Source organism: Vipera berus (genome assembly GCF_964194415.1).
Source record: "Vipera berus genome assembly, chromosome: 1".
NCBI classification, from domain to species: Eukaryota; Metazoa; Chordata; class Lepidosauria; order Squamata; family Viperidae; genus Vipera; species Vipera berus.
In genome coordinates this window covers 353,074,164-353,101,485 of record NC_138202.1, presented here as the reverse complement: position 1 = coordinate 353,101,485, position 27,322 = coordinate 353,074,164, and the positions used below count along the sequence as shown (strand labels likewise).

Here is a 27,322-nt window from a genome sequence, read left to right as displayed (position 1 = left end):
TGTGGCATCTTTCTATTTTGAACGTACATATTTTGCTCACACAGAGGGCAACGGTCAAGGATGGGTCTCCATTCAACTTGCCAACTGGCGGATGGGAAGATCAACAGTGGTGGGAAAACTGTTTTCTAGAGAGATTCATGAGACTTGGTGCCACCAACCTCGTTGCCTCAGATTCTCCTGTTAGGCTGTAGGCCAATGTTTCTCAAGCTTGGGGACTTTAAGATAGGTAGACTTCAACTAACCAGAATTCTCTAGCCAGCAGGACTGACTGGAGAATACTGGAGGTTGAAGTTCACCCGTGTGAACGTCCCCAAGGTTGAAAAACACTGCTGTAGGCAATTCCATGATCTATCCTGCCCCCACAAAGTCTGGGTGGAAAGAACAGTTTCATAGTTCAGGCTAAGGGCTGGTGACCTGTTCCCATCTTTGTATCAAAACACACTACAAAATACTTTGCAGCAGTGTTTCTCAACCGTGGTGACTTGAAGACCTTTGGACTTCAGCATAGCTGGCTGGGGAATTCTGGGAGGTGAAGTCCACAGGTCTTCAAGTTGTCATGGTTGAGAAACACTGCATTAGAAGACCAGAAGAGAGTTTTGTGCACATAAAGATCACTCTTATATATACAGTTACCAAATACTAGGCAAAAAGGCAACATCTCCTATTTGTCCTCATGTCCTCTGTCTGGCAGGCATAGCTGTAACATCAAGTCCAGATAGCCCTTGACGTATGATCCCAGTTGAGTCCAACATTCCTGTTGCTAAGTGAGACAGTTGTTCAGTGAGTTTTGCCTCATTTTACAACTTTTCTTGCCACATTTAAGTGAATCACTACAGCTGATAAATTGGTAACATGGTTGGTAAGTGGATCTGGCTTCTCCATGGACTTTGCTTGTCAGAAGGTCTGAAAAGGAGATCACATGACCTTTGGACACTGCCACCGTGATAAATATGAACCAATTGCCAAGCGGCCAAATTTTGATCACATGACTGTGGGGAGGTTCAACAGTTGGAAGTGTGAAAAATGGTCATAAGTCACGTTTTTCACTGCGGTTGTAACTGTGAACGGCAATTAAACAAGTGGTTGTAAGCTGAGGGCTACTTATACCTAGTAACCCTACATTTAATTCCATTCCATTTATATCCTGCCCTTCTCCGAAGACTCAGGGCAGCTTACAAGCTTACAAGCTTAGCAGTATTCATACCAACCTCACAAAAACCTCTATGCAAGATTGATCCAAGACATTTGCTTCCAGTGGCAATAGACAGGATGGCACTGCCCTTCAATCAACTCTGGATTTTTAGAGATCTATTGCTCTCCAAGAAGAATAGCTGAACAACCAAAGGAATGTCAACGTAATCTCCACAATTTACAAGGGGAGCTGGTTGTTTCACTACACCCACTGTAGAGCTGTCTTTCTTCCTAGGAATCAAACTCCTGACCTGGGATCATGGAATTGGGTATGTCTATTTTAGTGAAAAGAAGGACTAGGGGTGACATGACAGCAGCCTTCCAATATCTCAGGGGCTGCCAGAAAGAAGAGGGAGTCAAGCTGTTCTCCAAAGCACCTGAAGGCAGGACAAGAAGCAACGGATGGAAACTAATCAAGGAGAGAAGCAACCTAGAACTAAGGAGAAATTTCCTGACAGTGAGAACAATTAACCAGTGGAACTACCTGCCTCCAGAAGTTCTGGGTACTCCAACGTTGGAGGTTTTTAAGAAGAGATTGGACAACCATTTATCTAAAATGGTATATAGGGTTTCCTGCCTGAGCAGGAGGTTGAACTAGAAGACCTCCAAGTTTTCCTTCCAACTCTGTTATTCTGATCAGACATTCATATTTCACGCCGTAAACTGCCCATAAAATGTAAAGAGAATGAAAATGTTCCTCCGCACAGAACATTGTTCCTTGTCCTCTTCCCCCTAAGAAGGAGACATTCCTCAGTTTAGCTAAGCCAGGCATGCATATATAATAAGTTGGAAAAAAAATATTTGCAAAAAAGCCAGGATTAGGCTTCAGCTCATCTTGGAAAAACAATTAGGACAGAAAAAAAATGAATTCATACGGCAAGGGAGGGGAAATCACCTGACTGGGAAAGAATTTAAACCCTGTGATAAAACACTTCACAGGTCCATTATGGCATTCTCTGGAATAATGGCCCCTGAGACATGCTAGGAATTAAATAATTCATAGGTCAAATTCTGGTCTATTTACATTTTTACCTGCTATTGTATTAGGAATACATTTTAAGTGATAAAGTTGTGTTTTGCTATCCCAACAGTACAACCCAAACCCTATTTGCTTAGGACAGGGGTCTTCAAACGTGGCCCTTTTATGAGCTGTGGACTTCAATTCCCAGAATTCCTCAGCCAGCATGCCTGGCTGAGGAAATCTGGGAGTTGAAGTCCACAATTCATAAAAGGGCCAAGTTTGAAGACCCCCCTGGCTTAGGAGAAAGTCAAATTAAGTTTACTCTGAAATGAGCCTGCACAGGACAATGGTGTAAAGCGCTGTGCACTTTCACAGCTGGTTTGTGATCCTAAGTAAAAAAAATGCCTATGCAATTTTCCTCCAATTAAATCAGGGAACAGAGATTGTAGGTAAGACCCTCGCCATTAAAATACAAACAGAAAAAGCAGAAACACCTATTCACGCTGGGATTATTAAGAGGGAGAAATTGACACGTAAGCTCTGGAATCCTTTTGTGTTGATTTTGTTTCTTTTTTCAACCCTTTAACTTTATTATTAAGACAGCAGCAAGGTTATAAACAAATCAAAATATATATGTCCTCTTCTGAAAAATAAGAAGTGAGAGAAAGGGAGAAAGTTTACCTGAAAAAGTGGGAAAAGAAGAAAATAACCGACAGAAAAGAATATTTGTAGCTCAGGGTTGAAATGAGGGGTCCTTGGTGTTCTCTGAGCTTGGTGGTTTTCTTGCAGACATTTGATTATCAAACCAGGTAACACCATCAGGACCCAGATTGTTGGGGGCAATTAAGCTGACTTTGTAATAATGCCGCTTGGTGTGTGTGTGAAAGCCCTAATAAGCAGGCATACACATAGAATGAAGGCTACTGCTAAGCTTGTAAGCCGCCCTGAGTCTTCGGACAAGGGCGGGATATAAATGGAATTAAAATAAAAATAAAATAAATAAATAATACTCCCTTACTAGCACTGAGGATGTTTCCCTTGCTTGGTAGTGAAACGTCTGCAAGAAAGGCACCAAGCTCAGAGAACACCAAGGACCCCTCATTTCAACCCTGAGGTAAAATACAAAACCAATGAAACCATCCTTTGGAGCTGAAGGTGTTGTAGAGAAGGCTAAACAGCTACTACTTGAGGATGGCTTCCTCTGTTTTCCTATATATCACAGAGGTGCGGGGGTGAAACCACCAGTGCTAATATCACCTAGTTTAGTAATAAAACGTCTGCAAGAAAATCACCAAGCTCAGACAGCATCAAGGACCTCACAGAAGAAAACAATTTATACTTTCACCTGCCCAATAACTAAACAGTAACTAAATAATAACTAAACTAAAGACAAAAGATATTTTTTCCTCTTTTTATTTCCTGTTTATGCAGTTCTTCAGGACAACCCAAAATAAATTTGTTATTGTAAATCAGGTACCAGGCTGGGATGTCTTATAGCCCAAAACTCAACGAAACCAATTTTTCTATTATAGTAGAATATGATACGGCTTGAACAGAAGAATTCAGCCCAATCTTACAGCAAATGCTAAGTTATCAACGGCGCTATCCTAATAAAAGTATTTTTTAATTACTGTATCCTTCACCCCATCTGATGTCTACATTTGTAGAACTTTAGGGAGGGGGGAAAAAAGGATGGTTGAAGCTTGCTAAATAAAATTATAAAATTTGAAGAGCTGAAGTGGAATCCGGGATGACTTAATCAAGTTTTTGTTGGGCTGGTTTTTTTTAAAAAAAAATAATCATGGGGAATGTCATCAGCAGCGAAGAGCAAACAGTGATCCACCCTCTTGTGCCAATTCAAGAGGCATTCGATCAATACCCTGAGAACAGTTTTTATTGGCATGTTTCAATGCCTAAGCAGGGAACGGGAAGGTCAGAAGGCTATTTTCCCTGACAGCACTCAGGCCTTTACCCTCCTCATGCCTACAAGCCTTTCATTGTTTAATGCTGGTCTTTTGGGGGGTGGGGGAAGAAGGAGAGTTTTAACATGTAGGGGAAAAAAAGAAAGTTCTGTTTGTTTTTTGCCTCCTAAGCCAACTTATCTTATCAGCACCGGAGGTACAATAGCCCAGGTGTGCTCACCATTTTGCCGTCCGGGGACAGCAGGCTGTGGCTGTGACCTGGGTCCAAACTGGCTGGAGATACTGGCTGGAGAATGGACTGGCTGCTGGTCATTATTGAGTTGTTACCATGATGGCTGATGGAAGCTGAAGAAGTGACTTCATTGCCACCTGGATGGCTGTAGCGGACCCCTGTGAAAATGCAACCACACAGAAGAAATCATGGCAATTTTAAGGTTAAATTATACTTTATAATATAATTATAAAGTTGGAAGGGACCTTGGAGGTCATCTAGTAGTCCAACCCCCTGCTCAGGCAGGAAACCCTATACCATTTCAGACAAATGGCTATCCAGTCAATTAGGAAAAATGTAGGAGTGCATTTGTTATTTGTTTATATCCCACGTTTATTACTTTTATAAGTAACTCAAGGCAACGAACACACATAATACTTCCTCCTCGTATTTGTCCCACAACAACCCTGTGAGTTGGATTGGGCTGAGAGAAGGGGACCAGCCCCAAGTCACCCAACCAGCTTTCATGCCTATGGAGGAAACTAGAACTCACCGTCTCCTGGTGATTGGCTCAAAATCAACCACCTGACTTTCATGCCTAGGGCGGGACTAGAACTCAAGTCTCCTGATGATTAGACCAAAGTCACCCAGCTGGGTTTTATGTCTAAAGCAGAACGAGAAGTCACAGGTTGCCAGCAATATGTCTCGACTTACGACCACAACTGAGCCCAAAGTTTCTGTTGCTAAGCAAGAAAGTTGTTAAATGAATTTTCCCCATTTTACGACCTTTCCCTGCCACAGCTGTTAGGCGAATCACTGCGGTAGTTAAGTTAGTAACATGTTTGTTAATTGAATCTGGCTTTCCGACTGCATAACCGATTCTTAGGTGGGGGGGGGGGATCCAGCATTTGGGGTTCAATCCTCCAAAAGGTATTCAGAGGGGCACATAAGTGTTGTTTCACATTCTGCTGAAACCAAGATTTCCAAGGCCTGAGATCAATATATAGAATAAAATAGAAGATAGAATAGAATAACAGAGTTGGAAGGGACCTTGGAGGTCTTCTAGTCCAACCCCCTGCTCAGGCAGGAAACCCTACACCAGGGGTAGGCAACCTTGGCTCTTTTATGACTCGTGGACTTCAACTCCCAGAATTCCTGAGCTGGCTGGCTCAGGAATTCTGGGAGTTGAAGTCCACGAGTCATAAAAGAGCCAAGGTTGCCTACCCCTGCCCTACACCATTTCAGATAAATTGTTGGCCAGTCTCTTTACATAGCGGTTGCAGGATTTAGGTTTGGCTAGTCTAGAGAAAAGAAGGACTAGGTTTGACACAATAGCAGTCTTCCAATATTTGAGGGGCTGCTACAAAGAAGACGAGGTCAACTTATTCTCCAAAGCACCATAAGGCAGGACAAGAGAAGAGAAGGGTGAGGGGTGGCATGATAGCAGTCTTCCAATATATCAGGGGCTGCCCCAAAGAAGAGGGAGTCAAGCTATTCTCCATAGCACCAGAGAGAAGGACAAGAAACAACGGATGGAAACTAATCAAGGAGAAAAACAACCTGGAATTAAGGAGAAACTTCCTGACAGTAAAAACAATTAACCAGTGGAACAGATTGCCTTCAGAAGTTGTGGATGCTTCATCACTGGAGGTTTTTAAGAAGAGACTGGGCAACCACTTGTCTGAAATGGTATAGGGTCTCACTTGAGCACAGGGTTGGACAAGAACAGGGGTCTCCAACCTTGCCAACTTTAAGACTTGTGGACTTCAACTCTCAGCGTTGCTGGCTGAGGAATTCTGGGAGTTGAAGTCCACAAGTCTTAAAGTTGCCAAGGTTGGAGACCCATGAACTAGAAGACTTCCAAAGTCCTATTCTATTCTATTCTGTTCTGTTCTGTTCTGTTCTATTCTATATTTCCATTCCATTCCATTCCATTCCATTCCATTCCATTCCATTCCATTCCATTCCATTCCATTCCATTCCATTCCATTCCATTCCATTCTATTCTATTCTATTCTATTCTATTCTATTCTATTCTATTCTATTCTATTCTATTCTATTCTACTGAATATAAATACTGCACAAATATTGCATATAAATACCGTACATCCCATACTACCTTGCACTGATTTATCTGTGTGTCTATTGATTGCTAATTTGTCTGAAAACCAAGCTGGCAGAGGTACCCAATCTTGGCAACTTTAAGACCTATGACTTCGATTCTCAGAATTCCCCAGCCAGGCAGCTTCCTTGTTTTAAGATTCCAACTTTTAAATTTGTCGCAGAGATCACAACTTTCATGTTTTGGGCAGAGTGAAATAAACATCAAATGTTTCCTCCTTCCCGAGAAAAATACTCACCAACGTTATTTAATATTCCTTATTTGCTACATGAGTAGATCCCTGTGGCTCCCAGTTGAGTCTTATATTTTTCAACATGCTTTATTCCTGTCTTTTCAGAAAGACTATCCTGCAAATGACTATTTTTTTAACTACTTGAAACTTTATATTTCACCATTGCTTCTTTATAATCATCGTAGGATTTGCTTTCTCACAATTGGGTATATCGATATACGATGGACAGTCACTTGTCTGAGATGGTATAGGTTCTCCTGCTTGAGTGGGGGGCTGGACTAGAAGACCTCCAAGGTCCCTTCCTATTCTATTCTATTCTATTCTATTCTATTCTATTCTATTCTATTCTATTCTATTCTATTCTATTCTATTCTATTCTATTCTATTCTATTCTATTCTATTCTATTCTATTCTATTCTATTCTACTCTACTCTACTCTACTCTATTCTATTCTATTCCTGCCTAAATTATTCTCTTTCTTTCTCCTTCTGTAACTAATCCTCAAACCAGGGATTTTAGCATCAATGGCTGTCATTTGTCCTGGATCAAGACATCCTACAATGCACTCTGAATGGCTAATTTAACTTTGTGGCACCTTTCAACAGCCCTGTGAGTTTACGTGGGTGAATTTAGCCTTTTCTATTGTCTAAATAGGGCTTCTGCCTTTCTCTTTCCTTTTTCAATCACTTCTTCTCCAACCTTTTTCCTTGGAAAACTAAACAAGAACAGAGAATAGAATAGAATAGAATAGAATAGAATAGAATAGAATAGAATAGAATAGAATAGAATAGAATAGAATAGAATAGAATAGAATAGAACACTTCGACTTGTATACTGCTCAAAAAAATAAAGGGAACACTTAAACAACACAATGTACTGTATTTAATAGTAGGATGTCTTATTTTCTGTTCCCTTTATTTTTTTGAGCAGTATATATCACTTCACAGTACTTTAAGCCCTCTCTAAGCGGTTTAGAGCAGGGGTCTTCAAACTTGGCCCTTTTATGACTTGTGGACTTCAATTCCCAGAATTCCTCAGCCAGTTTGCCTGGCTGAGGAATTCTGGGAGTTGAAGTCCACAAGTCATAAAAGAGCCAGGTTTGAAGACCCCTGGTTTAGAGAGTCAGCATCTTGCCTCCAACCATCATTTTAACGCTGGCTGAGGAATTTTGGGAGTTGAAGTCCACAAGTCATAAAAGGGCCAAGTTTGTGGACCCTGTTCGAGATCTCTCTTGCCAGATGCTGAGTGGAAGCAGAATACATTCTGCAAAACGTCATATGTATTCTTTATTTGCTTAATGTATATAATACATTGGTATCTCTTCAGAGGTGGTTGTTCCATCACTGGAGGCTTTTAAGAGACTGGACAAGCCATTTGTCTGAAATGGTATAGGGTTTCGTGCTTGAGCAGAGTGTTGGACTAGAAGACCTCTAAAGTCCCTTGAAACTCTGATGATGTTCCATGTTCCATGTTGTTCTCTTCCCGTGTCACTATCGGATGCTTCTCATGAAACACATATTAAGGTTCTGCAGTCCAGCATCCTTAGACTGATTGCTCGTTGCAGCCACTAGCAATAGCGAAGAAAAACAGACATTGCCTCTCGCTCAACAGGTGCACCGAAGTAGGTATGGAATGATTCATTGCAGAGGTGTGTAACTCGGTGAAAAATAAATGTCCCAAGCCTTCAGAGACAACCCCTGGATGCCATACTGGCAAGCACATTAAGCAGATCCGAAATAATTAACCAAGGAGCCCAGCTTGAGAAACAAAACGTCTATTATCAGTTCTGGGATTCCAGAGTGATTTGTTATAAAATGCCATATCCCATCCACCAAAAATGCTGCCTGTCCGCCATCTCCGCTAATTTTGAGGAAAGCCTCGAAGAAAGCAAAATAACACAACCGTGGAAAAGGATCGTTGGTTGTGTTTAAGCAGCCAAAGCAATCAGGCCAGTCTGTGGGTCTCTGCAGAAGCTTTCTGGTTTTGTTCAGATGGTGAAAGCACCATTGAGCCACCAGCTTCACCCCCTTCACACATGCGTGACATGACCCCAGGACGCTGCAACCATTCATACATACATGCCAAGTTCCTGAATTTTGATTCCGGGTCCAAAGGGGATGCTGCAATAGTTGTAAATGCAACGATTAGAGGTAGACGCAGTTGAGTCCCAGATTTCTGTTGCTACGAGAGACATGTGTTCAGTGAGCATGGCCCCATTTTACAACCTTTCTTGCCACCATTGTTGTGGGTTTAGTAGCACGTTTGTTAAGAAAATCTGGCTTCCCTCATTGACTTTGCTTGTCAGAAGGTCGCAAAAGGGGATCACATGACCCCGGGACACGGCAAGTGACATCAATAGGAGCCTGTTGCCAAGCATCCAAATTTTAATCACGTGGCTGTGGGTGTGCTGCATCGGTCATAAGTCTGAAAAACAGTCCTAAGTCACTTTGAACAGTCACTATATGAAGTGTTGTTAAACCAAGGACTACGTAGTTGTACGTCATTTTATTCAGTGCCATTGTACCTTCAAATAGTTGCTGGGCAAATGGTTATAAATCAAGGACTACCTGTATGTCAGTCCTAGATTGAGAAAAAGGTGGAGAGCCTCGGTGGCGCAGTGGGCTAATGCCTCCTTAAGTAACACCAGCTGCCTGCAATTAGTGCAGGTTCGAGTCCCACCAGGCTCAAGGTTGACTCAGCCTTCCATCCTTCCGAGGTAGGTAAAATGAGGACCCAGATTGTTGGGGGCAATTAAGCTGACTTTGTAATAATGCCGCTTGGGGGTGTGTGTGAAAGCCCTAATAAGCAGGCATATACATAGAATGAAGGCTACTGCTAAGCTTGTAAGCCGCCCTGAGTCTTCGGAGAAGGGCGGGATATAAATGGAATTAAAATAAATAAAATAAATAAACCTCATCAGTTGCTCCCTGGTAAATGGGACTGCCCTCATTTTTTAAAATCAATACTTTCTCATGACCTTTGATCTCCGAAATTCCTTCCAAAACTTCCATTCTATTATTCTATATCCCAACCATCAAAGGTTTCCCAGGAGTGTGCCCATCACAAACACTCAAACATTTCAGCGTTCCCTCTCCCTGCTCCGTTATGTATATTGCTGTAGTAGCCATCCCTTAAAGCAAGGGGATAATATTTCATTTTTATTGAATGCCACTTTCTCCTGGGTTTAATTTTCTGGGGTTTGTACGCTGGCAATGAGCCAGGACTGCATAAACTTCTCTTTCATCCTTCTCTATTTGCCTCCCTTTTTCCTCTGTCTCCAACACCCCCCCCTCCCAAAATATTATTCCATTCTGTGCAAAGGGGAAACACTGCAATTGCCAGATGTTGGGACTGCTTACTTGTAAAGGTATTTGGAAATTAAGCTAAGGGCTGCACAGAAGTAGTCAACAAGCAGCGTATGGGGCATCCACCAAACGTATCCGTGTGCAGCCCAGCAAATCCAGTTACAAAACCCAGAGGTGCTTTTTCAGGAGGCAACTGGACTGTCTTGTTTTTTGTTTTTGTTTTTGAAGACCTTTCACTTCTCATCCAAGAAGCTTCTTCAGCTCTGACTGGATGGTGGGAAATGGAAGGATTTATATTCCTTGCAGAGAGCTGGTCATTTGCATTCTTTGAGAGAGTCTTTGAGGCCACTTGGAGGTTTATCTGTGTCCTGAGGGAGACCTGAGTAGTACAAATGGATGTGGAACTGCTGAAAGGACAGTGTCTAGAACCTGGAGGACACAGATAAACCTCCAGGTGGCCTCAAAGACTCTCTAAAAGGAATGCAAATGACCAGCTGTCTGCAAGGAGTATAAATCCTTCCATTCCCCACCGTCCAGTCAGAGCTGAAGAAGCTTCTTGGATAAGAAGCGAAACGTCTTCAGAGAAAAACAAAAGAGTCCAGTTGCCTCTTGAAAAAGCACTTTTGGGACAACCCTGACCTGGATGACTGAGAATCTCCACAGAAAAATTACAAAACCAGAAAGCAGGAGAGACTCCTGCTTGGATTGGACCAGAGTGTGCTTATCTTTCATCTTCCAAGTCACCTGATGTTACAATTAAAATAAAATAGCCCTTGAGTGAGCATTTTAAAGTTTTTGGCTATCTGGAAGCAGCCGGAACAAGGACACTTTCACCTGTTTGCGAGTCTGCAATGTTTGCAGCAAGGCAAAAATCCATCGATGTGTATATTTGTTCGTTGATACAGGTAGTCCTCGACTTACGACCACAATTGAGCCCAAACGTTCTGTTGCTGGGACATTTGCTAAGTGAGCTTTGTCCCATTTTACGACCTTTCTTGCCAAAGTTGTTAAGTGGATTGCTGCAGTTGTTAATTTAGCAATCCGGTTGTTAAGTGAATCTGGCTTCCCCACTGACTTTGCTGGTCAGAAGGTTGCAAAAGGGGATCACGTGACCCCCGGGACACAGCAACAGTCATAAGTATGAACCTGTTGCCAAGCATCTGAATTTTGAGCACGTGACCATGGGGATGCTGCAGAGGCTGCAACTGTGAAAAATGGTCATAAGTCACTTTTTTCAGTGCCGTTGTAACTTTGAATGGTCACTAAATGAACTATTGTAAGTTGAGGACGGCCTCTAGTCTGCTTCCCCCCGCCCCAGGAGCTCAAAATGGCTTTACTTGGAGCTCCCCTTCATTTCATTCCTCATGCATGCCCCCCTACCCCCAAACAGTCCTGCTAGAAAAATTAAGCAAAAAGAGGAAGACTGGGTTCAAGATCATCGAATGATTTTTTTATGGACTTAAATTGAGCCTCCTACTTCTATGTCATCATTTAACCTCTGCATTGCATTGGTACAATGACAAGTTTTCCCTTCCGGCCAAGAACTGAGCACAGAGATGTCTCAGCTAATCAGACCTCATTGTAAGGCAGGGGTCTTCAAACTTGGCAACTTTAAGACTCCCAGAATTCCTCAGCCAGCCACTTGGCAATTTTAAGACTTGTGGACTTCAACTCCCAGAATTCCTCAGCCAGCCAGTTGGCAGCTTTAAGACTTGTGGACTTCAATTCCCAGAATTCCTCAGCCAGCCACTTGGCAATTTTAAGACTTGTGGACTTCAACTCCCAGAATTCCTCAGCCAGCCAGTTGGCAGCTTTAAGACTTGTGGACTTCAATTCCCAGAATTCCTCAGCCAGCCACTTGGCAATTTTAAGACTTGTGGACTTCAACTCCCAGAATTCCTCAGCCAGCCACTTGACAGCTTTAAGACTTGTGGACTTCAACTCCCAGAATTCCTCAGCCAGCCATTTGGCACCTTTAAGACTTGTGGACTTCAATTCCCAGAATTCCTCAGCCAGCCACTTGGCAATTTTAAGACTTGTGGACTTCAATTCCCAGAATTCCTCAGCCAGCCACTTGGCAGCTTTAAGACTTGTGGACTTCAATTCCCAGAATTCCTCGGCCAGCCCTGGCTGGCTGAGGAATTCTGGAAGTTGAAGTCCACAAGTCTTAAAGTTGCCAAGTTTGAAGACTCCTGTTGTAAGGAGTATCTCATCCCCACCCCTCTTTTGCACTTACTACCAATCCTTTTATTTCCTCTCCCCATCCTCCAAAATCCCCCCAAAAGAACCTTACAACCATCTTGTCCAATTCCCATGACATGGAGGGGTGTGCATACAGCCAGGCTAGCTTCCCCACTATGGCGAAATGGCCACTTCAAGTCAGTTTGGTCTAGTTAGTTAAGGTAGAAAGCGGCAGGCTGTGAGTTCAAGTCCTGACTTAGACATGAAAGCCAGCTGGGTGACCCTGGGTGCTCTCTGTCTCAGCCCAACCCACCTCACAGGGTTGTTGTCGTCGTGGGGAAACTGGGAGGAGGAAGGTGTGTTGGATATGTCCCTACGTGGAGTTCTTTCTAAAAATAAGGGCGGGATATTAAATAAATAAATAAATAAATAAATAAATAAATAAATAAATAAATAAATAATACAGGCAGTCCTCGACTTACAACAGTTCATTTAGTGACCATTCAAAGTTGCAACGGCACTGAAAAAAGTGACTTATGACCGCTTTTCACACTTACAACTCTTGCAGCATCTCCATGATCATGTGATCAAAATCTTGGCAACTGATTCATACTTATGACAGTGGCAGTGTCCCAGGTTCATGTGATCCCCTTTTGCGACCTTCGGACAAGCAAAGTCAATAGGGAAGCCAGGTTCATTTAATAATCATATTTTTAATTTAATGACTGCATTGATTCACTTGCCACAACTGTGGCAAGAAAGGTCGTAAAATGGGGCAAAACTCACTTAACAAATGTCTCGCTTAGCAATGTCAAATTTTGGGCTCAATTGTGGTCGTAAGTTGAGGACTATCGGTAAGACCAAGCCAAGCAGATAGTCCTTGACTTACGACCATTCATGAAGCAACTGTTCAAAGTTACAATGACAGTGAAAACAGACAACTGGTCCTTGAACTTACAACCTGCAGCGTCCCCATGGTTATGTGATCAACATTTGGGTGCTTGGCATCTGGCATGTATTTAGGATGGTTGCAGCATCCTGGGATCATGTGATCGCCTTTTGCGATCTTTCTAATTGGCAAGCAAAGTCAGTGGGGGAAGCCAGGTTCATTTAATGATTGCATGATTCACTTAGCCCTGGGCAGAGGTAGGCAACCTTGGCTCTTTTATGACTCGTGGACTTCAACTCCCAGAATTCCTGAGCCACCCATACTGAGGAGAAAGGGAGAGGTTTCCATGCTGAGTCATGCTGGCTCAGGAATTCTGGGAATTGAAGTCCACGAGTCATAAAAGAGCCAAGGTTGCTTACCCCTGACTTAGCCACTGTCATGATTTGCTTAAGAGATGTGGCAAAAAAGTCGTAAACTTAGGCACAACCTACTTAACAAGCCCCTTGTTTATCAATGGAAATGTCGGTCCCAATGGTCGTTGCAATACGAGGACTACCAGTGCCAAGTGCCCAGCAATGGTATCAAGTGATCATCAGGAGTTATGGTTATGTTCATTGCCTTCTTGAGGTCTAATCCTACATCTTGTAATGCTAGGTGAATTGCTCCTGCCCTAGAGCAGCGGTCTCCAAATTTGGCATCTTTAAGACTTGTGGACTTCAGCTCCCAGAATTCCTCATCCAGCCATGCTCCTGGGGAATTCTGGGAGTTGAAGTCCACAAGACTTAAAGTTGCCAAGTTTGGAAACCCCTGCCCCAGACTTCACTGCATATGGCAGTCCATTTAAGACAGGGGTGGGCAACTGCAGCCCCTTTAGCACCTATCGACTTCAACTCCCAGAATTCCTGAGCCATGGCTGGCTCAGGAATTCTGGGAGTTGAAGTCCACAGGTCGTAAAGGGGGCCATAGTTGCCTGCCCCTGATCTAGGATCTAGGGCTGTTTGCATAGACCCAACCTTACAGTGTCAAAGGTCTCAAGAGGCTTTCTTCTGAAGAGGCCTTTCACTCCGTTTTCCCATCCCTTCTAATGGGAAGGACACTCTTTGAAAAATGGACTCTGGCCAGGAGAAGCGGAGGTCGCAGACAGGAACAGGGTAAACATTGCTCAAGTAGAAACCTTGTCACCACATTCTTCAGCTGTATTTCTAAACTCATGCAAAGGGTGCCCAGGCTGGGGCAGGTCAGAAGAGCTGAAGCATTGTTTGAACAATGGGAGGGAAGATCATAAGAACAAAGGTGCCGAGTTTTAAGGGCCGGGCTTTTATTTTCCTTTTTAAAAATAGAAACATAAATAGATGAGTAATTTATTTTGCTCCTCTCCAGCACGGGCATAGAGATTTGCCTTTGAAACGGAATGTTTAAGGAACCTTGGTTGTTTGGTGGAGAAAAATCTTTAAAAGCAGGATGTTTTAACGGCCTACAGGTAATCCTCAACTTATGACAGAGCCCAGAATTACCAATGTATGTCATTGTGGTTGTAAACTGAGGCACCTGCATAACCAATCTGATTTTATGACACTTTTTTGTGGCAGTCGTTAAGCAAACACCACCTTGAAACACAAACGCTGCCGTTATTAAGTGAATGCTAAGGTTGTGAAGTAAATCCATTGTTTACAAAGGGCTTTTTTTGCCAGAAACCAGAAGTAAATGATAGTTTCCAGAAAAAAAAAATAAGTTATAAATTGCAGACTCTGCAAATGGTCATAAATGCAGGCCGGTTGCCAAGTGCCCAAAATGTGATCATGTGACTGCGGGCGGAAGGGGTTACATAACTTCAAATCCAGTTCATAAATACCTTCTGGGAGATTCATCATAACTTTGAATGGTCACTAAGTGAACTGGTTATAAATTGAGGACTCTCTGTATTTTGCCTTATTTATTTCATCCTGTATTGTTATTTCATTATCATATTTCTATACCCGCTAAGAAAAAAGACTCTTGGCAGCTTACACAGAATAAATTACACTATTAAAATATCCACGGTACAATCTGAAAAGCCATTATATTGGTACAGATAAATTATATTAAAACTGGCTGTATTTAGGCGTAGGGCTATACCTGTGGAACTGACTTTCCAACCTGCACACAGGAGTATATTTTGAGGTGTCCTTAAGTGATCATTTACACAGAACTGACTTACAGTTTGTTTAGTAACAGGTTAAAGTTACAACAGCATTGAAAAAAGTGACCTATGACAGCTTTTCACACTTACAATCGTTATAGCATCGCTGAGGTCACATGATCAAAATCCGGAAACTTGACAACTGGTTCATATTTATGACGGCTGCCATGTCCCGGGGTCATGTGATCCCCTTTTGCAACCTTCTAACAATGGGGAAGCCAGAGTCACTTAACAAAAGTTAACAGCTGCAGTGATTCCCTGAAAAATTGTGGCAAGGATGGTTATAAAATGGGGCAAAACTCACTGAACAACTGTCTCACTTAGCAAAAAAAATTTTGGGCTCAGTTGTGGTTGCTAGCCAAGAATTAACCGTAGTTCTGTTTAAGCACAGATTTTATTTTTTAACCATTGGATGGAGAGAGGGAGGTGCAAATTGGTTTTTATCTAATTTTCTTCCTACTTCCTGCAGAAAAAGGTGTTTTGGGTTTTTTTTAAAGGGTGTTATATTTCAGAACTTGGGGGGAAAAATGGACTTCAAACCTGACCTCAAAGTTACAACCATCACATCACCTCCCCCTCCCCCACCACAGTCACATCCCTGTAATTTGAGTGCTTGGCAACCAGCTAGCATTTATGACAGAGGCATAAATTGAAAATTTGGGAAGCCAGATTCGTTTAATGACCACACGGTTCCATTAACAACTCTGGTTAAAATATGCTCATAAAATCAGGTCCAGTCACATGGCGGTTCACATTATGACTTTACTGACTTGCAATGGAAATTCTGTTCACAATTATGGTTGTAAGTCAAGGACTACCTGTATTCTGATTTCTCTGCTTGTTTGTTTTTTAAATTGCAATTGAAAGCTATTGTGACAGTTTTACTGCCTTGCATATTTTACTTTTTTCCTAGTGTTTAGCAACAAACCCCGCATAAAACCTTTTTTTTAAAAATGCGGCACCCAGAATTGGCAAGATGCTTGCAATAGATTTGGACCAGTGCAGAATAAAGTAGAACGATTACTCCCTTTGTTTCAAAATTTTATTTCCAGTAATATTGCAGTTGCTTGTTTAGCAGTCACATCACCAAGCTAGCTTCATATTCAACTAACACTGGAAGTTTTTAAGAAGAGACTGGACAGCCATTTTTCTGACATGGTACAGGGTTTCCTGCCTGAGTAGGGGGTTGGACTAGATGACCTCCAAGGTCCTTTCCAACTTTATTATTGTTATTGTTGTTATTATTATCTAACAGATTGATTGCTTCATTTTAGAATGTGTGTTAGGTAAAGGTAAAGGTTCCCCCACACATGTGTGCTAGTCGTTTCTGTCTCTAGGGGCCGGTGCTCATCTCCGTTTCAAAGCCGAAGAGCCAGCGCTTGTCCAAGGACGTCTCCATAGTCATGTGGCCGGCATGACTGGATGCCAAAGGCGCACGGAAAGCTGTTACCTTCCCACCGAAGTGGTCCCTATTTTTCTACTTGCATTTTTACGTGCTTTCGAACTGCTAGGTTGGCAGAAGCTGGGATGAGTAACAGGCGCTCACTCTGTTACGTGGCACTTGGGATTCGACCCGCCAAACTGCCGACCTTCTGATCGACAGGCTCAGCGTCCTAACCCACTGAGCCACTGTGTCCCTAAATGTGTGTTAGCAGAGCCTTATTTCAAACAGCTTTCCATGCAAGACCAGGTGTGGAAGCTTGGAACCAACTTCTAAAAGAGGTAGTGGATCAATCATCACTTCATTCCCCCCTCCCAACAGGGGGGGGATAGATCAAATTTAAGATGTAGTTTATGCTATACACTATAGCATAAATGCAGTTTACTAAGATTTGACTATTTCTAACGCACCATAGCCATGAAAGCCAGCTGGGTGACTTTGGGCCAATCACCAGGAGACTGTGAGTTGTAGTCCTGCCTTAGGCATGAAAGCCAGCTGAGTGACTTTGGGCCAATCACCAGGAGACTGTGAGTTCTAGTCCCGCCTTAGGCATGAAAGCCAGCTGAGTGACTTTGGGCCAATCACCAGGAGACCATGAGTTCTAGTTCCGCTTTAGCCATGAAAGCCAGCTGTGTGACTTTGGGCCAATCGCCAGGAGACAGAGAATTCTAGTCCCACCTTAGCCATGAAAGTCAGCTGGGGATTTGGGGTCAATCATCAGGAGACTCAGAGTTCTGGTCCTGCCTTAGACATGAAAGCCAGCTAGGTAACTTTGAGTTAGTCCCTCTTTCTCAGCCCAACCCACCTCACAGGGTTGTTGTTGTGGGGAAAATAGGAAAAAGAAGGAATATTAGGTATGTTTGCCGCTTTCAGTTATTATAATAATAATAAAGATGGGATTTTAAAAATCTAATACATAAATAAATTAAACAAACAAACCGTGGTTTGCCATATGTTTATAAACCCTGGCTGAAGCTTTGTCATAGCTAACTTTGGCATTTCATAGCCAAAGGGAGTTTAAATTCAGGTCTATCTTCTCGTTAACTATTGCATGTCCATTTGGGAAGCGCGAAATCAGAACTGAATGCAAGCATTTCGCTAAAAACTCTTCACCCCAGATTTAATTAAAGGCATGAAAGTATCTGAGGTTATTTTTAATTCCTAAAAAAGTGCAAGCTGTTTTGTTTTTTTTAATCAGTTGGGAAATAATATGTTGTAGGCTGAATCCAAGTCAGTCTGTCTGGTGGGAGACAAGCTTTTTGCCTCAAAAGTCAGTCGATGAAATAAACTTTCTGTCTTCCTCATACGGTGCTTCAGGACCTCTCTGTGCCTCAAACACAACACAATTATTCAGAGACACAACAGCTGCCTATCAAAAGTGCTCGAAAGCGTTAATGTCCTTTAGGTGCACGGTGAATTGGTGAATCGTTTATGTCTATTATAAACCAGTTTATTGTGACTGCCCCTTGGCCCCCTGCAGCCACTCGGATGATGCCATAAAGCTCTAATTATCCCCCATAAAAGTCCCTAAACACCCTGTTGGCCTGGTAGAACACAATGAGGAGTAAGAAAGCATAAAATGGAAACTGTAATGAGTTTAGGACCACTGGGCATTTGAATCTGGCAAACTTTGGCTTTAGGAGGAGGAAGCCAAAATGGGCGCCCTCAAGTCCAATCTCACTGCCTGTCTCCCAGGATATGAAAATCTGAGTTTGGAGGGCCCAGAAACACATCAACATTATAGGGTCTCTTCAGTGGGTGGGGTTCAGCTGGTTCGCACCACTTTGGCAGAACCGGTACCTAATTTTTGGTTACCCAGGCCCAGAATGGACTTCCGGAAGCGGCATCCCCCAAGAGAACCTGTTGTTCACCTATTTGAATCCCACCACTGGGTCTCTTGCTTGAGCCTGGGGTTGGACTAGAAGGCCTCCAAGGACCCTTCCTACTCTATTATTCTATGTTCTATGATTAAGTACAGATACACATCAATGATGCTTCTTGTCCTGCCCTCGGGTGCTTTGGAGAATAGATTGAGCCCTTCTTCTCTCTGATAGTCCTTCAAGACAGAAAGACTGCTATCATGGCACTCCTAGTCATTCTCTTTAGGAGACTACCATGTTTCCTCGAAAGTACGGCCGGGTTTTATATTAATTTTTACTCCAAAAGACGCATTAGGGCTTATTTTCTGGTTAGGGCTTATATTCAGGGAAATTCGGTAATAAATGCATCGGTCTGGCTGACGGTCTTTTAACTGGGGCATATTTTGGGGGGAGGGGCTTATATTATGAGCTTCCTGAAAAATCATGCTACGGCTTATTTTCCACTTGGTTCTTATTTTGGGGGAAACACGGTATTTCCCTTAATTGCTCATTGTACGGTTTTGCCTGCAAACCCCAAATCATCATTGTTGCTCTTCTCTGCACTTTTTCTAGAGTCTCAACATCTTTTTTATATCGTGGTGACTAAAACTGGATGCAGTATTCCAAGTGTGGTACTATCACTTCACATTATCTTGAAACTACCCTTCTGTATTTAATAATAATAATAATGATGATGATGATGATGATGATGATGATGATGATGATGATGATGATGATTGAAGGGATGTTGGAGGTCATCTAGTCCAACCCCTTGCTCGGGCAGGAAAGCCTATACCATTTCAGACAAATGGCTATTCTTAAAAACTTCCAGTGTTGGAGCATTTACAGCTTCTGTAGGCAGGTTATTCCACTGATTAATTGTTCTAACTGTCCCTAACCGTGATTATAATCATAATCACGATTATCCCTAATCATGGAGAGTTTGTGTGACTTTGTATGGAAAGCTCTTAGCTGCTATACTTAGGTGGTCAATAAAGCTTCATTTCAAGAAAGAGAAAGATGGTCGACTTGTGATAAAGCAAAGAAATACTGGGGTAAGATTCATATTTTAATACAGAAGATTCTCGAAGTGAATATAAAAATCAAACCAGAGGTTTTTCTTTTAGGTCTAACTTTTAAAAAATATTGGAACTTTGTTGTTATACATGTTGATTTATTTACGCTCAAAAATGGAAAGATACTCTTAATTCCCACAATGGGCTAAAAAAGCTGATGGAACTAGCAGAGATGGCCAAATTAACAGCTCCAATCAAAGAGAAGAATAGATCCAACTTTGTTCACTTCCGTATTTGTTCTTCAGATAGTGAAAAAAATGAAGCTTTGACTTTGGGATTTGCTGCTTGGACAGGTTTGTTGTTATAGAAATGGCTAGTACATATTAAGTACATAAAGGTAAAAGGTTGAGGCTGTAATGTTATTATTTTATGCTACTGTCCCCTTTATCCTACACTTCTCTCTCCCACCCTTTTCCCTTCCCCATCTTTCCACTATTTTCATTTTCAGTTGTATTTTACATTCCAATAGGTTTATTAAAAATTATTGATTAAAAACAAGAGAGAAAGATGGCTGGATAGATCACTGTTGGGAAACACCTAGTTCTCTTACCTAAAAAACAAAATCCCTAACTCTGGTGTCTCTGAGTATTTATTTATTTATTTATTTACTTACTTACTTACTTACTTACTTACTTACTTACTTACTTATATTTCTACATTGCCCATCACACTTGTGGGCCTCTGGGTGTTTCTAGCTTTCTAACTGGTTTGTGCTGAAGAAGGAAAAAGAATGCACTTTATATTTCTTTAGAGAATCCCCTGTCTCTCTTATACAGATAGTCCTCAACTTACGAACGCAACTGAGCCCAGAATTTCTGTTGCTTAAGCAAGGCATTGGTTAAGTTAATTTCGCCCCATTTTATGACCTTTCTTGCTACCATTGTTAAGCGAATCACTGCAGTTGTTAAATTAGTAACACTGTGAAGGGAATCTGGCTTCCAGATTGACATTGTTTGTCAGCTGGTTGCAAGAGGTGATCACATGACCCTGGGACACCACAACCGTCATAAATATGAGTCAGTTGCCAAGCATCTGAGTTTTGATCGTGGGGATGCTACCACGGTTGTAAATATGAAAAACAGTCATCAACCACTTTTTCCGGTGCCATTGTAACTTTGAATGGTCACTAAATGAACTGTTGTAAATCGAGGGCTGCCTGTACAACTGCACGTAGAAAGCAGATTGCTGAAACGAGAGGATTTGCAGCCCACTAGGGTGCACGATGCATTAAAAAACAGAGTTGGACAGTCCAGTTCAAATGAAGGACACCTCAGATTATCGAGAGAGATTGAGAGAACGACTATTTACAGAAGGCCCGATGCCAATCTTAAGGCTTGTCTGAATTCATAAGTAACAATGAGCCTTGATGCACAAGTCGAATGGGATTCACAAAAGCAGATCCTTCGGCTGCGATTTGCAAAAGCGGCGGGCGAGCGAGTAAGTGGGTTCATTTTTTTTAAAGGTGCCACAAATCTCTTTGTTCTTTGTTACAAACAATTCATACTCTCTTCAATGAGCTCATTAGACTTCCAGCAAGGCATTATTTTCTCAGTTGCTTTCACATCATCATCACTGCCGTTCATCCCCTTATGTCCAACCTTTAGAGAAAGGTCTCGACAACACCCGAGGGGGCGTGACAGCGATGGCTCAGGGGATAAAGACAGTGAGCTTGTCAGTCAGAAAGCTGACAGTCCAGGTTTGAGACCCAAGCCCTACACAACGGGTACATTTCCGTTACTTGCCTCAGGAAATCCCCACCTAGCGATTTGAAAGCATGCAAATGCGAGTAGATAAATAGGTACCACTTCGATGGGAAGGAAACAGCGTTCCGTGCGCTTTTGGTGTATAGCCATAATGGCCACATGACCACAAAAATTGCCTTCTGACAACGCCTGGACAGGGAAAACCTTTACCTTTACAATACCTGAGGAGTTTCTCAACCTCAGCCAAGTCCCAAGATTTTTGGGAGCTGAAGTCCACACATCACGTTACTGAGGTTGAAAAACAGTTTTTTTAGGCAGGGGGTGTGATACAGCTCAAACACCATTGCTTTCCCCCCTCCCCCTTGAGAAAGAAGTATTAATGCACTTGGAGGAACCTGAAGGATTGTAAAAACAGTCACACAGGTGATCCTGAAAGTAGCCAGCTGGGGACTCAATAGCCACAAAATGAAAAACCAAGTGGAAATCACGAGCTGATTTGCTGGAAAGTTCTTCCTCCTAAACTTTTTTAAATGTAGCAACGGATGCATTTAAAGCAGGGGTCTTCAATCTCGGCCCTTTTATGACTCATGGGCTTCAACTCCCAGAATTCCTCAACCAGGCATGCTGCCTGAGGAATTCTGGGAGTTGAAGTCCATGAGTCATAAAAGGGCTGAGTTTGAAGACCCCTGATTTAAAGCATCTAAAGTCTGTATTAGGGATCGCATGTCATGATAAATAGCACACATAAAGGCTCCAGATGCCACAAGTTATCTTAAGTTAGATCTGCACTATCTGTACTAGCTTTGAACCTCTGGATCTTCAGCTCCCTGTTTGTAAAACCAAGTCGCTAATATACTGTGGTGGTTGGAATGATAAACATAATAAAGATGGCCAGATGGCCTTTGCCGAAAATAAATGACGCCCTTCTTCCCCGCCCCCCCTTGTTCTGGAGGATGCTACAAAAATGTATTAAGTATATACTGTATCAATAAAAAAAATCCTAAAGTTTCTCCTCTGATTAAAATCTTTCTGTGTCCTGCCAATGCAGATAACTTTTAATGAGTTGCAATTGTTTGGAACGAAGGTGGGCGGAGAATCTTCTGCCAATCTACTGTTTGAGGCACGCTATTAAACACTTAAGGAATTTAGTGCTCCAGACCAAAAAACCCCTACAAAACCAGTGCAAGGACAGTTCAGATCCCAGCATGAAGAATCATCACTGGGGTCAGAAAACAGCTGGCGTGGAGAGTTGGAAATTCACCATAGGCCCCCTCAATCAGTCCTGGTTCACATGGTGCATGTGAGGATAATCTTAACAGAATAAGAGAGTTGGAAGGGACCTTGGAGGTCTTCTAGTCCAACCCCTGCTCAAGCAGGAAACCCTATACTATTTCAGACAAATGGTTGTTAAAAAGTTAAAAAAACTTCCAGTGTTGCAGCAGCCACAACTTCTGCAAGCAATTTGACCCACTGATTAATTGTTCTGTCAGGAAATTTCTCCTTAGTTCTAGGTTGCTTCTCTCCTTGATTAGTTTCCATCCGCTGCTTCTTGTCTTGCCTTCAGGTGCTTTGGAGAATAGCTTGACTCCCTTCTTTGGGGGAGCCCCTCAAATACTGGAACACTGCTATCATGTCACTCCTAGTCCTTCTCTTCATTAAACTAGACATACCCAATTCCTGCAACCATTCCTTATATGTTTTAGCCTCCGGTCCCCTAATCATCTTTATTCTTCTTCTTAAAGCTGGGGTATTTCCAGTGATGATGCTGAAAAAGTTTTCAGCAGATATCTTGAACCCCACATTTTCTGCAATGGAAATGGTGCATGCATATTACAGAGAATTACCCTTGCAATTTAGAACATTAAATCAAGGGTTTCTTCTATTCATTTATCAGGGATTTAATGGATCTATTTATTTGCAGCCCTTTTCTCGTGTGTTGGTAAAAAGAAACAAAAATGTACCAAAATTAGGAATTAAGGAAAATACCCATTGTTGTACACATTTGATTCTAAAATGCACATATGGGTGCCCCTCATGACAAGGTACGCGTTTTCATATGCAATATGCATTTGTGTATTTGTGGGTCTGCGCATAGGTGTGAGAGGTTTAGCAGCCGTTAGATGCAATATTAAACTAAATAGATCAATGGTCCTTTGGCACAATATAAAGCAATAAAATAAAGTCCTCATTTCCCAGAAAAAGACCATAGTAATGGATCATATTTTCCTTGTAACGTTTATAGTATTTCTTACCTTCAATTGATGACTTATTCAAGAGAGTCATCAACTCTTTTGTAAATTAACTTTTGAGGCTGTACAGTCAGCAACAAAGGGTAGATGCTTGCTGACTCATGCTCTAGACCTAGATCAGGTGAAGTGTTAATACTACTCTATAATGACTTGGTAAGACCACACTTGGAATATTGCATCCAGTTTTGGTCGCCACAGTGTAAAAAAGATGTTGAGACTCTAGAAAGAGTGCAGAGAAGAGCAACAGAGATAATTAGGGGACTGGAGGTTAAAACATAAAGAACGATTGCTGGAATTGGGTATGTCTAATTTAATGAAAAGAAGGACTAAGGGTGACATGATGGCAGTCTTCCAATATCTAAGGGGGCTGCCACAAAGAAGAGGGGGGTTGAGCTATTCTCCAAAACACCTGAAGGCAGGACAAGATGTAACAGATGGAAAATAATCAAGGAGAGAAGCAACCTAAAACTAAGGAGAGATTTGCTGACAGTTAGAGCAATTAATCAGTCAAATGACTTGCCTACAGAAGTTGTGGGTGCTCCAACGCTGCAGATTTTTAAGAAAGAGATTGGACAACCATTTGTCTGAAATGGTGTAGGGTTTCCTGCTTGAGAAGGGGGGTTGGACTAGAAGATCTCCAAGGTCCCTTCCAACTTTGTTATTCTGTTCTATTACTCTGCTAAAATAAAAGGGAGAGAAAGGGGGGTATAGTGGACCCAAACGCCTAATCTTAATGCCCTTATTCTACCTCCTGTGAATCAAATGGATGTTGGTTAGCACAATCCCAGCAGCCTCTAATAGAGAAGACAAAAGAACATCCCTAGGATAACTCTATAGATGCTGAAGGAAGATAGAGGACACTTCAAAGATACCCAGGATGGTCCAAACCCCCATTTTAATTGTCAGTTAAGGATGCATAACTGGGGAGAGGGGAAAAAAAACAAATCCATGACAACCCCCAGACACCATGCTGGTGTATTATTGTAAAGCCAAGCGGGAGAAACAGTGAAAACAGCTGATTTTTGCTGACAATGTGTTCATAGGGCATCTTGTAAGCAATCAGACCTTGACAGAAGGGAGCGGGCTCCTCAGTCAGGCACTAGCATTGTCAGGACATTCCACCTCAAGGGTCATGTTGTGGTCAGTGGGAAGAGGGAACCAGATGAAGGCAAGGGCTGGGAAGCACATTCAGATGTTTATGTGGCTTCTCCAAACGAGCCCAGGCTGACTTTTGTCTGCATTTGCCAGGGTCTGATAAATCACAAGACCTATTTGTCACTTGGAAAAGGCGCTGCTAAAAGTTAGGCCAGGAGCTTGGTATTTCCTAGCTCGTCCCATAGGTGCTTTTCCAAAAGACAACTGAACGTTCTTGGGGTGTTTTTTTTCCCCCTTGAAAACGTTTCCCTTCTCATCCAGAAAGCTTCTCCAGAAATGAAGAAGCTTTTTGGATGAGAAGTGAAATGTTTTCAAGGAAAAAAAAAACCAAGAAAGTCTAGTGGCCTTTTGGAAAAGCACATCTGGGACAACCATGACTGAGAATCTCCATTGATGTTTCCTAGCTTATACTTCTCCTGCTTTTCCATAGTCTTAAGAAGGTGTCTCTTGGAGAAGGAAAATAAGATTGCCCTGATAACAGGGTCGTGGCTTCTAGTCTCTAGTCTAGTTTAATGAAAAGGACTAGGGGTGACATGATAGCAGTGTTCTGATATTTGAGGGGTTGCCACAAAGAAGAGGGGGTCAACCTATTCTCCAAAGCACCGGAAGGCAGGACAAGGAGCAACAGATGGAAACTAATCAAGGAGAGATGCAACCTAGAACTAAAGATAGTTAGAACAATTAATCAGTGGAATGACTGGCCCACAGAAGTTGTTAGGTGCTCCATCAGTGGAGGTTTTCAAGAAAAGATTGGACAACCATTTGTCTGAAATGGTATAGGATTTCTTGCCTGATCAGAGGGTTGAACTAGAATAGGGGTGTCAAACTCAATTTCACTGAGGGCCGCATCAGCATTGCGGTTGCCCTCAGGGGGCCGGGTGGGTGTGGCCAGGGTGGGCGTGGCCTACTGAGTGGGCGTGGCTAGAGTGCGTATGGCCTACTGGGTGGGTGTGGCTAGAGTGCGTATGGCCTACTGGGTGGGTGTGGCCAGCTCTACACCGTTCGCATCAAGGGTGCCTATGGGGGCCTGGGCAGGAGTGGGACAGGTCTGAGGGTCTCTGGCAGGAGGAGGGTCTCTAGGCCAGGGCCAAGGCAGTGGGGGCCGTTCCCTCACTGTTTCCAGGATGGCTTTGCGGGCCGCATGAAACCACTTCGCGGGCCGCATCCGGCCCCCGGGCCTTGTGTTTGACATGTCTGAACTAGAAGATGTCCATGGTCCCTTCCAGCTCTGTTATTCTGTTATTCTACTACATGCCTACAAATTAATATCCATGTATTTTGGATTGGTTTACGTATTTGTGCAGTTTCTACAGTTGTGCATCTCAATCAATGACTTTAGCAAAACAGATTATATTTCATACCAGTAGTAATCTTAATAATCTTACTTGCTAGCCTTCTCTAAACTACTACTTTCATATGTGCTGGATCTTGTTGAATGAATCACTACAGTTATTCAGTTAGTAACACACGGTTATTAAGTGAACCTGGCTTCCCCATTGACTTTGCATGTCAGAAGGCCGCAGAAAGTGGTCACACAACCCCCGGGACACTGCAACCGTCATAAATATGAGTCAGTTGCCAAGGGTCTGAATTTTGTTCATGTGACCATGGGAGTGCTGCAACAGTCATAAGTGTGAAAAACGGTCATAAGTCCCTTTTTCAGTGCCGTTGTAACTCTGAACAGTCACAAGCTGTTATAAGTCTAGGACTACCTGTATTTTTTTCTCACTGATGGTCACACCATCCAAGGACAATCTCAAGGTGAATAAAATCTGTAGACATTATCACCTTTACCTTGGAGAGGATCAGAACTGAGTAGGGGCAAAGGCAGCCGAGACTGGATAAGGATTGTCAATGGGGTCAGCACACCATTTTTTATGCTAGTATTCTTTTTGGCAGACTCCATCAGTGAGAAATACCTAAAGACAAATGGAGCACCAGGCTGGTTGGATCCAACTTGATGTTCTGTGTAGTTTTTCTCAAAGAAAGTAAGTTCTTTGAGTCCATAAAAACGTATGCCACTATTGGCATAAGGAATTATTGAGTCTGTCATTTGCACCTCTATAACTATCTGGGTTGGCACTGCAACCAAACAAGATACACAAAGACTTCAATGTATAATTAAGGTAAAGTTTCCCCCGCACGTGCGTGCTAGTCGTTTCCGACTCTAGGGGCCGGTGCTCATCTCCGTTTCAAAGCCGAAAAGCCAGCGCTTGTCCAAGGACGTCTCCGTGGTCATGTGGCCGGCATGACTAGATGCCAAAGGCGCACGGAACGCTGTTACCTTCCCACCGTAGTGGTCCCTATTTTTCTACTTGCATTTTTACGTGCTTTCGAACTGCTAGGTTGGCAGAAGCTGGGACGAGTAACAGGCGCTCACTCTGCTACGCGGCACTCGGGATTCGACCTGCCAAACTGCCGACCTTCTGATCGACAAGCTCAGTGTCCTAACCCACTGAGCCACCATGTCAATGGATAATTACAACTGCTGAAACAACAATTGCAACCAGCCTGCCTTCCCGTGGGCGACCTGTACAATGCACAAGTCAGAAAGAGGGCTGTGAAAATATCTAAAGACCCCTCACATCCTGGACATAAACTGTTTCAACGTCTTCCCTCAAGACAACACTATTGCACACCAAAACA

The 27,322-nt window shown here is 42.6% G+C and overlaps 1 protein-coding gene across 2 annotated transcripts in view; it reads right to left on the bottom strand.

Annotated features, from left to right (window-relative positions):
* HNF1B (HNF1 homeobox B) overlaps positions 1-27,322 on the bottom strand; it is a gene marked incomplete at both ends in the record, with an annotated part of 97,014 nt that overhangs the window by 13,644 nt on the left and 56,048 nt on the right. For both annotated transcript variants that reach the window (XM_081346599.1, XM_081346600.1), the window contains one exon: positions 4,295-4,464. In XM_081346599.1, coding sequence (XP_081202725.1) covers positions 4,295-4,464 — 170 coding nt within the window. The remainder of the gene's footprint in view (positions 1-4,294; positions 4,465-27,322) is intronic.